The sequence below is a fragment of the Schistocerca americana genome, chromosome 1, assembly GCF_021461395.2.
Source record: "Schistocerca americana isolate TAMUIC-IGC-003095 chromosome 1, iqSchAmer2.1, whole genome shotgun sequence".
NCBI lineage: Eukaryota > Metazoa > Arthropoda > Insecta > Orthoptera > Acrididae > Schistocerca > Schistocerca americana.
Window position 1 is genome coordinate 436,465,494 of NC_060119.1, and position 13,735 is coordinate 436,479,228.

Below are 13,735 nucleotides of genomic sequence, written 5' to 3' on the forward strand. Positions count from 1 at the left end.
GCATGGACTATCAGTTCGGAGACCATGGATGCGGTTACCCTTGACGCTGCATCACAGACAGGAGCGCCTGCGATGGTGTACTCAACGACGAACCTGGGTGCACGAATAGCAAAACGTCATTTTCTCGGATGAATCCAGGTTCTATTTACAGCATCGTGATGGTTGCATTCGTGTTTGGAGACATCGCGGTGAACACACATTGGAAGCGTGTATTCATCATCGTCATACTGGCGTGTCACCCGCCGTGATGGTATGGGATGCCATTGGTTACACGTTTCGGTCACCTCTTGTTCGCATTGGCGGCACTTTGAACAGTAGGTGTTACATTTCAGATGTGTTACGACCCGTGGCTCTACCCTTCATTCGATCCCTGCAAAACCCTACATTTCAGCAGGATAATGCACGACCACATGTTGCAGGTTCTGTACGGGCCTTTCTGGATACAGAAAATGTTCGACTGCTGCCCTGGCCAGCACATTCTCTAGATCTCTCACCAACTGAAAACGTCTGGTCAATGGTGGCCGAGCAACTGGCTCATCACAATATGCCAGTCACTACTCTTGATGAACTGTGGTATCGTGTTGAAGCTGCATGGGCAGCTGTACCTGTACACGACATCCAGGCTCTGTTTGACTCAAAGCCCAGGCGTGTCAAGGCCGTTATTGCGGCCAGAGGTAGTTGTTCTGCGTCTGATTTCTTAGGATCTATGCACCCAAAGTGCGTGAAAATGTAATCACATGTCAGGTCTAGTATAATATATTTGTCCAATGAATACCTGTTTATCATCTGCATTTCTTCTTGATGTAGCAGTTTTAATGGCCAGTAGTGTATATTGCTTCTGGGCTAAAACGTACTCGAACTGGCCGCGTATTTACTTTCCTTAACAGAAGAAGCTCAACGCCACTGCATACACGCGTTGGCTGGATACCCCCGCCTCTCTCTCTCTCTCTCTCTCTCTCTCTCTCTCTCTTCCCTTCCTCGCCGCAGTTTGCGCAAGCCGGCCGGATGAGCAGGGGTACATAAGCGTAGCACAGTCGATGATTCCTACGCTGGTGTGGCTGGCCGTCACAATGGCAGCAAGGATGACATCGGTCCCGCGACTGGCGCTGCTGTTGCTGTTGTCGGTGGCCCTTGCAGCAAAGGCGTCCGCCGAACACTTGCTGCGGAAATCAGGTTGAGTATAGCCGCGATCTATTATCTGTGGTTAACACGTTAAAAAACACTGTTTCTTATCATAAGGCACACGCCCTTGTCCCGCAAGGTAGCATATTACGCTGTAAGCTATTCGAGCATTTCTCGACTCCCTAAAAGCATTTAACTCGGTACCGTACCACAACAACGCTTATTAATGAAAGTACGATCGCAGGGGATGACAGAAAACGTGAGACCAGACTGAGGGTTTATTGGTAGGGAGGAACCAGCATGTTCACTTGGTTGGAGAGTCGCCTTCACATACTTCAGGAGTGTCCCAAGGGAATGTACTGGGGCCCATCTTTTTCACGGTGTATAGTCTAAATGGCCTCGTAGAAAGTATTAACAGCAACGTCAAACATTTTACACATGATGCACTGGTCTATAATTAAATTTAGCAAGGTTCCATTTATCTGGGTTAATGCGGACCCGAGACTGCACAGGTAACCCAAAACACAGAAATCCAAAGCAACATTATTTTTAACGGAAACAGCTATTCACAGTATTTTGAAAAAGTACTGGTTGTCACGTTTGAAAGCTCACGCATTACTCGCTGCAAAGTGACAACTTATATACAAAACTACACTAAATCCCACTGCATTTCGTATCACTGTCTTCTAGTTCACTATTGCGGTACATAATCGCCCAGTTATTTTCCGTTTTCGTTTTTAATTTAATTTTTTTTGACGCCTGTTCTCATTTTCCCGAAAGTAAAACATCAATATAGGAAACGAATTTTGTCCTACATACCCGAACAACAGATCACAGCATTAAGTGAATCTGTGCGCGTGATAATGGGTTCTTTGATCGCATCATTTTCGGTCTCTTTCTGCGCCGAACACACATGTTCACTACATCTCGTTCGCCTGCTCAAATCCAGCTTCACAGTCAGATCGATATTTGATTACTCGCGGATGTTTTCGTCATCTACGTTTTCACAACCAAAAACTTTTATTTTAACCGTAAATTTAATGCAAATATTCGTTCTAATTAGAACAGAATACGTCAGGTTATGTTTTTCATTTTTTTTATGAATCGACGGACTACGCACGGATAATCCACAAGTCGGTTAATCAGCAGCTTGCTGTCTTATATGAAAAAAACCAAGCTGCACAAATATTTTGTCAGATACTGACAAGATTTCAAAGTGGTGCAAACATTGGCAACTCGATATACACGTTATGTAATGTAAAATTGTTCACTTCACAAAACCCAAAAAAGTAATATCAGTGAATCATAACTGAAATCAGACAACTCATATCAATTCCTGGATGTAAAAATTTGCGAGCACATGACATGGAACGGTCACATAGACTCAGCCGCACGTAAAGCTGATGGAGTCATTGGTTCATTGGTAGGTTACGGGGAAAAATGCGGACAAAAACGTTCAACTTCTGTCTGAAGATCGTTTCTCTGTATGTACTGAAGAGAAGTAGTCTGCAGATTGAAGCTGGACAGTTTTGTATACCCTAATGATCATGGGCACTCCCTAATGACGAATAATCTGCATTTGATAAACTGCGGATAGTCTACAAAGGAGATAGCTTACGAAAATCTCGTGGGATGCATCACAGAAAATTGGTCAAGTGCGCGGAACCCGTACCAAATTTTAACACTGAAATGGAATATTGAACGTATAAAAGATGGGAACAGCACGAATGGTCACAGGTTTGTCTGATTCACGGGAGAGCGCCATGGAAACGCTGAAGAAGCCATGCTGCTTGAAGAGAGACGTCAGCTGCCCCGTGAAAGGCTGCTGACAAAGTTTCTACAATCAGTGTCGAGTCAATAATTTGGGAATATAGATTACTATAGTCCTCCTACGTATCGCTCCGGTAGTGACCACAACGACAAGATTAAGCCGTATAACTGACAGAAAGCACAGGGGCATTGAGGCAATCATTCTTCGAGCATTTCATACGCGAATAGCGTCCCCAAGACATGCACTTCGCATAGTTTAGTCGCTTACGCTTGTGGGTGTAGAGCAGATGCATCATCACAGTCCAGAGCCGAAGCAACAATCAAAACACAGGCGAGACTGCATCGGAAAGAGTGAATACCGTCTTGTAGGCCGGAAAAGTTATGGCCACTTATTTACTTGTTCTGTGTCCGGCGGCAGTATGACTGGAGACTATATTTAGATAAGATGTGCTGGAAACATATAGCTAATTAAACAATCTGTGAAGTTATTCGGCTATTCTTTGGTACCGTCTGTTTAGTTGTGCAGGTCCACAACGTCACCTTTTCTTAAAACAAGTTTCTACACACATCAGAACTTGTCCACCGTCTTGCACCTCCTCACATTACGGTTTTGATCGTCGGTCAGTGCCTTCTTCACCATTTGCATCTTCCCACATAATATCTAATTAATTCTGTTTAAAGTTTGTCCAAAGCTTTCAGGGTATTTGAAAGACGAGTACCGGTACTAGCTTAAAGGTGCCCTCACATGTTGAATAATATTATCAAACTGTCAATATATTGACCATCTGAGGCAGCGTATTGATATAGGCTACTGTCAGTATTACAAATATTAACGAGCAATATTGATGGCCCTCAAAATATTCTCATTGTTGCCAATACATACCGAACCTGTGAGGTGAATCATTGACGGTTTGACAATATTCTCCAGAGCCACGTCGCCTGAGTGTGCTTTGTTTATATTTTCAGATTCAATTTCTCAAGTAGCCTTTATAACACAAAACAGTCTTAATAGACTTATGCAAGGGTAATTGTTGTGTGTACCTCTTAAGGATGGTCAACGGAGCGTTCTCTAAGACACTGCTTACTTTATTAATTTAAAAATAACATAGCAGTTAGGAGAAACGCACTTCGAAAAATACGTCACGCATCTGCAATGACTGGTAAGAGGTCTGCGAAATGCATGTCATTGTCAAATAATCGCAAAACGTAAGAAAAATGTCGTACATTAATTGCCTGGACCTAACCTTGCCAGGCAGATGTAATTGCTTCCCAGGTTTCCATACAATTTTACTAATTTTGCTTGCTGATATTACTACAGAACTAAGCTTCAAGCGCTTGAAAGAACTGCTTGCAGGAATGCTTGAAATTTGTTACTGTAATATCACCAGACACAAGAGTTCCTCGAATGCAGAACCGGTTTTTATCAATTCTGAGACGACTAGAAGCTGCTTTGAATGCCGACAGGGACATGGTATTGTGTTGTGTAGTTGATGTTTCCGTATTTCTCTCGAACCTCTAAAGAGCTTCTTGTGGCTAACCTCTCCTACACCATTCTCAATCGTGAGACAAGTGCAAAACTTTTGCACTTGTCTCGCAACTGAGAATGTTGATATAGTGCAATGTATCTAATGAACAGTTTTACATAACTTACATAACATTGCCGTTGAAAATGACGGAAAGTCAAAATGTGTAAGGTTGTTGGAAGACAAGGCATAAGAAAAGTTATTAAAAGTGCATCCAAATGGCAGCGTCGTCTCACAGCATTTTCATGCAAACTGCTGTTGACACTTCAAAAAGTTCAGTGCATTCTAGGCTCTTACCTCCACGTCATTGATAACCAAGACAGTCTGGAGTCAAAATTAAGGTCCAAAAACAGCACAGTGTTTAAATTGGAGAATGGTGTTGTACATATGCTATTCAGGTAAGTTAAAACTACGATTAAAATGAATAGTGTTCCACATGCACTGGTTTCAAGTTCTCAGCATGCTGTATCGGATTTGGTTGTGACCAGGTGCAGCATCATGAGCCACAGACAGTGCCAAATCCAGCTCCCCCATGGAGAATGGGTAGTTGTAGGACTCGAAATCGTTGGACCCGAAGTCCAGTTCACCCATTTCCATGGTGGCACAGTAACGGCAGAAAACTGGATCCTAGCTAGCAGCCGGCGTAGTCGTTGCAAAATGGTGTGCCATTGTCTGCGTCATGTCTCCAGATGTTGTTTGTCCACCCCTGTTTCAACAACGCCGCTATAGGAAACCAACTGCCTTTACCGGAAATACTCCTCATGGTTTTCCATACTGCAGTAGAACGACTAGGACGATTGATAGAATCCAGGAACGCTTGCCCTGACCATTTTTTTGCTCTCCTTGATGATGCATTGAGCCTTGGTTCTTGCTAAGGAAAAGGCTGTGAGATTTTGCGCTGTTGGGTGGCACTTAAGCCATCGCAGAGCTGCATACCTGGCCCAGATTACTGAATGGCATTCATCAGCCCACCAAGGAACATATAGACTTCTAGGATGACAAGAAGATGGAGAAGTCAGTGGCATGATGGATTACTCACATGATATGGTCCTGTCACTCCTGCATGCTGTCGCACGTGACTGAACAGTGTCCAGTTGGCTCTGCTGGTCATCTATTGTGGCTGCAGCCTGCATGGAGAGCACAACCCGGTAGATGAATCCAGAGTAGGGAATGATCACTGGATTGATGGTCATCAATGACTTCCTGCTCAACAGAGTGTGCAAGGGCTGGCGAGCAGAAAGAGAGGTCGTCAACTGAGGATGACCCAGTAGCAGCACTGAAAGGAGTGGAAGTGCCCATGTTGAGGGTGCACAGCTTATGATATGTCATGAGGTTCTCCAAAACCCAATCCTGAGTGCAAGTAGAGGTTGACATCATACCTGATGGGCAATGAGGTCTCCCAGTAGGAGAAATGGTCAGGGGAGCTGCTCTATAAGATCTGTGAGAGCTTCAGTGTCTATCACATCTTGTTGAGGTAAGTATAGTGAGCAAACAGTGATCCTCTGACACACATGAATTTCAACTGCAACTGCCTGCAGGTCAGTAGCCAGAGGGAGAGCAGAGGAGTGGTGTGTGTTATTGACAAACACAGTGATCTCTCCCTGCGCCCTTTCCCTAGGCACGTCAATCTTGTTATGGAATGTGTAACCCCCTAACACAGGGGTATCAGGCGCTTTAAAATGCCTTTCCTGCAAACAAGCACAGGCGGTGCTCATGTGCAAAGAGTTTCAGTTCCTTCACATGTGTCCTGAACCCATTAATGTTTCACTGTAATAAGGGAGTCATTTATCATGGTGGTAGCACTTTCACATTGTCTTTCCACTGGAGAGTCAAGGAGAGAGATAGATAGATAGATAGAGAGAGAGAGAGAGAGAGAGAGAGAGAGAGAGAGAGACATCGAACCCAACAGACAGCTTGCTTCCTGTCTCCGTCAGCAGTTGATTCTCTACCTTTGACTTGGTTTTTTATTTTTTTTATTTTTGCTTGGGAAGGCTTTGGATCCCCCACACTGCTAGTGGAAGTGCTGTGTGGTGCACCAGACTGAACCTCTGGAGCGACATTGAGCACCGCAATGTCGGTAACCACAGCATTCTCTTATGTTCTGGGAGAAGGTATGGGTTTTGAAGTAACTGCAGCAGCATGAGTGCACCGACAAACGATGGTGCTGGTGCTGATACTAACAACCTCCATTTGTGTAGTAGCACATGGTCTTCTGAACTGGCTGTTTAAGAACAGAAGCAAAAGAGGTAGCGAATATTGAGGGTAGAATGGCCTTATACATCTCTTCAGCCCTAGCGTATGAAATGCGATTTGTAGTTTTACATTCTTGTATCTACAGCTCTTCAAGATATACACTGCAGTCCCTACTCATGGCAGCATGATCCCCAGAGCAATTCATACAGTTCAGAGGAGATGAACAAGTGACTCTTTTGTGGGCAGTCATAACACATTTGCCACTAGTGGCTTCTGCCTTAAACCCCACAGAAGTATGCCCAAAAACACTGGCGTTTGAAACAATGCATTTGATTGGGGTCTGCACCACACAGCACGCTTAGGTGAATGAAACCTGCCTTGATATTCTGTGGAAGTTTCGTGCTGTTAAAAGCATGTACAAGCGAGTTTGACTTAACTAGATTGCTTTTCACCCTTGTCATTATATTTTGGACTTCAACAATGCCTTGTTGGGCCCATTCTCCTTTAGTTTCGTCTTTGAGAATGTCCACCAGATTCCTCCACACCACATCTTTGTAGTAGTTCAAAGTGGAATGGAGCTCAGTCTCACTGGTACATTCCCCAGGGCTTTTGGCTTTCTGAATGGTTTTCGCTCGTCGGGAACTTGAGGTTTCGACCAACAGTGCATTTTGCAAATGCTTAATGGATTTTAATGTATCTGCAATCCCCTCTAATCCCTTTAGAATGTAAGAAGGTGAGACTTTTTCAAAGCTGCCCTGTTTCCCTTTAACTAGTAAAAACACATTCTGACTAGCAGCATGTTACTACATACACTAGAACTCCAAAACATTCCTGAGTATGGAGGACTGGCTACACAATCCCTCTTGTTAGACTTGGTATTATGCTGGGAGGAAGAGGAGGAACAGCAAATTTCGAGGATTCCATCTCGGTCCCTTTAGCAACTAGGGATATAAGCTTGCACTCAGAGCGAGCTCTACTTGCTTGAGTAAGCCTTATACAACTGAGGTGCAGCAGTTTCCCCAGAGGTTGCCCAATAACAACTGTTCTACGTCAATAGCCATGCACCTCATTGGCATGCAGAACAGCTTGAGATTGAGGTTTTTTTGCAGAGGATTTTACCATCCTTGCGATCCAGGTGATCAAGCAAAGATCTCCAATCGCTGTAACACACAACATTCGACAATTGCATCACATGATGCTTGCTGAAGCATGCCCAAAGCTTACAGTGACAGAAGACTGGCAGTGTTTACCAGTCCCCAGCTCAGAAATCCCGGGGTCACCAAGCAAGAAAAAGTTCCATTAATACTAGTGTGTTCTGTTTGTGTGTGTTTCCATTACTAATGTGATTGTAAAGAGAAGCAGAAAATGAGCTGTAACATGAAAATAAAGTGTTTCTCGACTGATGTCCATATAATACATTTTATTCCTCTATAAGTGAATAACCTTTCCTGAAAGTTTGTCCAGACCCTTTTGTTACACCCTTTATTCATTGCCAATCTCTCACCCAGTTTTTTCCAGTGACTGGGAGAAAACCTCAGGTGACTCTTGTATACAAGAAGGGTAAAAGAACAGACCCACAAAATTTCAGGCCAATATCATTAACATTGGTTTGCTGCAGATTTCTGGAACATTTTCAATGTTCAAACACATAAATTTCCTTCAGACAGAAAAGCTTCTGTCCACAAATCAGCACTTATTTAGATTGCATCACTGATGTGAAACTCAGCTTGCCTTTTCTTAGATAATGTCCTGTTAACAAATGGATGAAGGGTAACATATTCTTCAATTTCCAGAAAGTACTTGACGAGACCTAATGCAGACTGTTAACTAAGTTCTGAGCATACAGCATAGGAATATTTGAGGGGTAATAGAAGTTGGTACATAGTCTTGAATGTCAAATGTTCATCAGAGGCAAAGATGTCACGAGGAATGCCCCAGAAAAGTGTGAAGATCACTCTTATTCTCTGTATAGAACAATGATCTGATAAGAAGGGTGAGCAACACACTGCAACTGTTTGCTGCTGACACTGCAGTGCATGGGAAAGTGCCCTCATTGAATGACTGTAGGAGGATACAGGATGACTTCTACAGAATTACTGTCTGGCGTAATGAATGACAGCTTCTTCTAAATGTGGAAAAGTGTAAGTTAAAGCAGATGAGTAGGGGAAAAATCCTGTAACATTCAAGTATGGTATTAGTGGTGTGCTTCTTGACACAGTCATGTCAATTAAATAACTAACTGTAACATTGCAAAGTGGTATGAAATGAAATGAGCAAATGAGATTGGTAGTAGGAGACGTGAATAGTTGACTTTGGTTTACTGCGAGAATTCTAGGAAACTGTAACTCATCTATAAAGGAGACTGTGTATGGAACATTTGTTCAATCAATTCTTGAATACTGCTTGGGAGTTGAACTGATGGAAGACACTGAAGCAATTCAGAGGCATGCTACTAGGTCAGTTATCAGTGTGTTTGTTCAACACTCAAGTATTACAGAAATACTCTGTGAATTCAAATGGGAACCCCTGCAGGGAAGACCATAGTTTTTTTGTGAAACACTATTGAGAAAATTTAGAGAAGCACTATTTGTGGCTGACCGCAGAATGATTCTTCTGTTGCCAAAGTACAAACACACACTACATGTAAGGACTGTGAAGACAAGATAAGAGAAATTAGGGCTCACACAGAGGCATATGTACCATCATGTATTCTTTGCCCCATTTGAGAGAGTAACAGGAACGAGAATGACTACTACTACTCCATAGCACTCTCTGCTATGCTCCATGTTGTAGCTTGCAGAGTATGTTACAAGTTTATGATACACTATTTCGGGCTCACCTTTGTACCTACGTATTGGTATGAACTGCTGTAGAATCGACAGTGAGCCATTGCAGTCTATGTGCCATTGAAATGTGAGTGATATAAACTGTGTTGTGCTGTGGTTGGACGTAAGTGAAAATAGAAATGCACCCTGCGTGTTTTATCTCATTATGTGCAGTGAGACCAAGAGATGAATACACTAAGCAGATTCAGAAGGATGTAGGCTGCAGTAGGTACTGGCAGATGAAGAGGCTTGCACAGGATAGAGTAGCATGGAGAGCTGCATCAAACCAGTCTCAGGACTGCGCTATGTACAGGCATAGGAAATGGAGCAAAATATCATAATAAAAAAGTACATATAGACCAGATAGAATACAAGGGGAAGTCACACTGTATGTATTACTATTAGTATTATTAATATTATCATTGTTATTATTGTTATTATTATTGTTATTTTTTTGTTAATCACACAATGTAAGAAAAAATTACATAGTCCATATCCTTAAGGATCTCCTCAATATGGATTTTTGGAATGAAGAATTCATCTGATATAATGTAATCATTAGAAAATTTCATACTTGAAACACAGCAGTTTGCTGATTGTTAAATCAACATTGTGGGCAGCTGTGTTATGCTGATGAATGAGCTATTTTTCTTTTACAATGGAATTTTTCATCCAGCTGCCCTGAAAGTCCAAACAGTATTTGCCAGTCATTGTGTTACAATAAGAAGTATCAGTTTGGTATTCGGGAAAAATATCTTTCCAAAATATAAAATTCACCTAACCATTTTTGGTGCGGCCCAGCTGGAAACCACTTCATTGGCTATTGGTTCATTTCTCATGTCAGTTGGGCCCCCACATCTAATCAACAAAATCCAATTGGACAAATAATTCCTTGTTGTATTTGTTAGTTCTTTTCAACTTGGTGGGTTATTCCAAACACTTGAGCGGTACTCAAGAATGGATGGTGCAAATGTTTCAGACAAAGTCTCCTTTATAGATGAGCTACACTTCCCTAAAATTCTCCCAATGCACAAAAGTCAAATATTCATCTTCCTGCTAACTACCTCATGTGCTCATTAAATTTCATACCATCCATTGTTCCTTATTGTATTGATAATACAGTGTCAACAATGAAGAGAAATCAGTTCACAGCATCGAAGAACTGCAGTATCTCCCTTCTGCAATGCTTTCTTTTATCAACTAATCTGTCTAATACTATACTGAGCAAAGTACTTAAGTCCATGGTAGAGGACACTTCCTACTGCTATTTTGGAACATTATTCATGCGTATCATTTTTGAGCAAACTATGAGATTTGTTCTTGTTAAACATATTGCAAGAACTCTTTGCTAGATGTTCTGATCTATTGCAGTGGACTTCCCTTGCAGCTTTGGTACACAATTTGTGACTGAGAGCTCAATCGAGAAACTGTAAAATCCAACTCATGCTATTATCAAGAAGTCAGTGATCACAAGAGCTGGTTCACAGTAATGATTTGTGTCTGAAACAATCTTATTACTGGTTTGTGGAGCAGTTGAAGGAGGATTTCTTGAATGATGAGGCTTGGTACATGATGTGTAGCCCATATGATGCCACAAACTACATAGTGATTCACACCGAATAGCTAGAGATTAGTGAGAGTAAATATGGTGGATGTCTAGTGAAAATTGTTTACTATAAAGTGTTGTTGGCCACTCAGATTGAATGGAGAAGGTGGGAATGTTTGATTTTGTCTTTCCATTGTTTTTTTAATGGCAACATCAATACTGATAGTTATGACGTAATTTAGCTAGTAACATGCATCTCAAACTATAACAACTCTTTGGAATCAGAATAAAAATGCTACCATCCATGAAATGATTTCCATTTTATGAAAGCCTGAAGAAAATAAATAAATTAGTAGAATTGTCTGCTCTCAGTCTTGATGAAACACACATCTGGTATGAACTAGAGCATAATTACAACCTGTATTGATTCGCCCAAAAAGTGTAAATTGCCATTCATTACATTTCAGGCAGTATTAACATAAATAACAATTTCAGTGAATCAGAAACCACTGAAGCCATTCCTTAAGTATTAATTTAATTAAGTATTCCATAAGTATTCCTTAACTATTAAATTAATTTAATTAATTAAGTGGATGGCATCTTTGGAGCCAACAATAGTAGACATCAAGATATTTTTGTCATATAATGCACTTTATGCAAAAATTAAGCTTCCATATCACAAAAATATATGTTAAAAAACTGTGAAATATTCTCTATGGTGTACACCACAAAGAAGAACTTCAGGATTTGGGTCAACACAATATGTACACAGTGAGCTGGAGCAGGATAACAAGTTCAATATTTAATGTGCTTGTTGCTTTTTCTGCAATATATGTTTTGAGATGTAACAATGTGGAATGGCTCTATTTCTACTTGTTGCAGTTCCACTCTGTAAATATTGTTCTTCATTTTTGTTTCCTGTCCTACATGTAATGCATGTAATTTGAATGCATAAAACTGAATACTACATAAAACTGCTAAACTCTTAAACACACTGTGTACTGATAAATTTTATTATTAAAAACAATATTTTACAGCCAGCTGGGAACAACAGGACAAATATTTCATGTAGAAACAATTTATTTAATGAAAAATTCTGAATGTATAATTTTGATAGCAAAATCATTATCTGGTCAGTGCAACTGAGTCATACTAGCTATATATGAAGAGCCATTGTCAACATGTGTCTTGGATAACAAAATATTATAAGCAATTTTATACACACTGTACTTTTATAGGTGGCATATATTATAAAGTATTTACATTTTACAATGAAAAGTTTCATTTTTAAACAAAAATCAAAATACATTTATGTAAGCTGCAATGAATGTGTAATACATCACATGCTGTGGTGTCACACAGTAAACAGCTGTATTGTATGTGATTTTGAACCATGCTGAAATTTCTTGTGTGACGCCAAACAATATATTCCTTACATATAAACAACACTGACTTTGGGTTGTTTGTTTTTGTAAAATAACTTTCCACCTTACTTGTATTTGATTTTTAAATACTTATTCATTTTTTAAAAATCATTTTACCATAAAAAATCACAAAAGAACAAATTTTATTTCATGTAAGCATTAAAACATTTTTTCATGTAATTATTCAAACATTGACAAGGGAAACTCCCCATCGCACCACCCCCCTCCCCCCTCGGATTTAGTGTTAAAATGGCAGAGTGGATAGCCTGTCAAAAAGTGAGAACACAGCTCAAGCATGAAAACAGGAAACATGAAAAAAGAGCAAAATAGGAACAATGAATACTCCAAGCATAAGATGTGCAACACTAAGTAAACTGCAAGAGTCATGTGGTTGTGTGGTCAGTGTGATAGAGTGCAAAGTGGGCAATCTGTAATGTGTATTCAAATCTCACTCGCATTCTACTATTATTTTTTTTCACAAAATTATTAGGCTTCCATCTGGTCATTGTTGTGTCTTTTCTCCTTGTGCAGTCTTGGCAATGATACTATATGCTGGTTATAGAATATGAGTTGTGCAGTAAGAATATCTTACTATCAAAAGTAAATGTGATGAATAGTGAGAGCAGGCAAGGTGCTACATAGACCTTTCACAGAAATGGGGGGGGGGGGGGGAAATTGGAGTGAACTATCTTAGAACAAAGGAATTCAAGAGTCAAAAATTCCAATGCAGAACACAAGAGTTATAACGTGTGGTACATATTTAGAACTAATAGAAAGTTCATACATGTGGATGTCCTTTCCTTACATCTTGTTGTTGCAAACAGATGTTAAACCATGACACAACACAAATCTGAATTCAGCGAGCAGACACATCTGTCACTGGACAACACATCATAATTTTATGAATAAATAAATAAATGGATATGAGGAAGTTATAAATAAGGATCTCTCCCTTTGCAGTCCAACACCGTGACCACATAACTATGACATCGTACATGTTTACTTTTCCTCAGCTTTGCACTTCTTGAGTTTGGACCATTAACTGTTTCGATTTTGCTTCTTTTATCACAGTTCAGTACACTTTATCTACTGTGCTATCTTACCACTAAATCTGAGGGGGACTGCAAAGGGGAGTTTCCCTTGTGAGATCCCTGAAGTCTCTACTATTCAGTCATTAGTTTTTGAAAATATACTTTCTAAATCTTCCAGGGCACTGAGTGGTAGTACTTCAAGCTGAAAGCTTAGCATAGTTTACAGTTTGGATCATTATTGTCTAGGCATAAACACCAGCTAAATGTTACAAATAGCTAAAATTCTTTCAGTATATTCCTT

At 40.5% G+C, this 13,735-nt stretch overlaps 1 protein-coding gene across 2 annotated transcripts in view; it reads left to right on the forward strand.

The window, feature by feature from the left end:
• Nucleotides 1-1,019: 1,019 nt before the first annotated feature.
• Nucleotides 1,020-13,735, forward strand: part of LOC124623384 — a 47,385-nt gene continuing 34,669 nt past the window's right edge. For both annotated transcript variants that reach the window (XM_047149033.1, XM_047149034.1), the window contains exon 1: nucleotides 1,020-1,173. In XM_047149033.1, coding sequence (XP_047004989.1) covers nucleotides 1,038-1,173 — 136 coding nt within the window. In that variant the 5' untranslated portion in view covers nucleotides 1,020-1,037. The remainder of the gene's footprint in view (nucleotides 1,174-13,735) is intronic.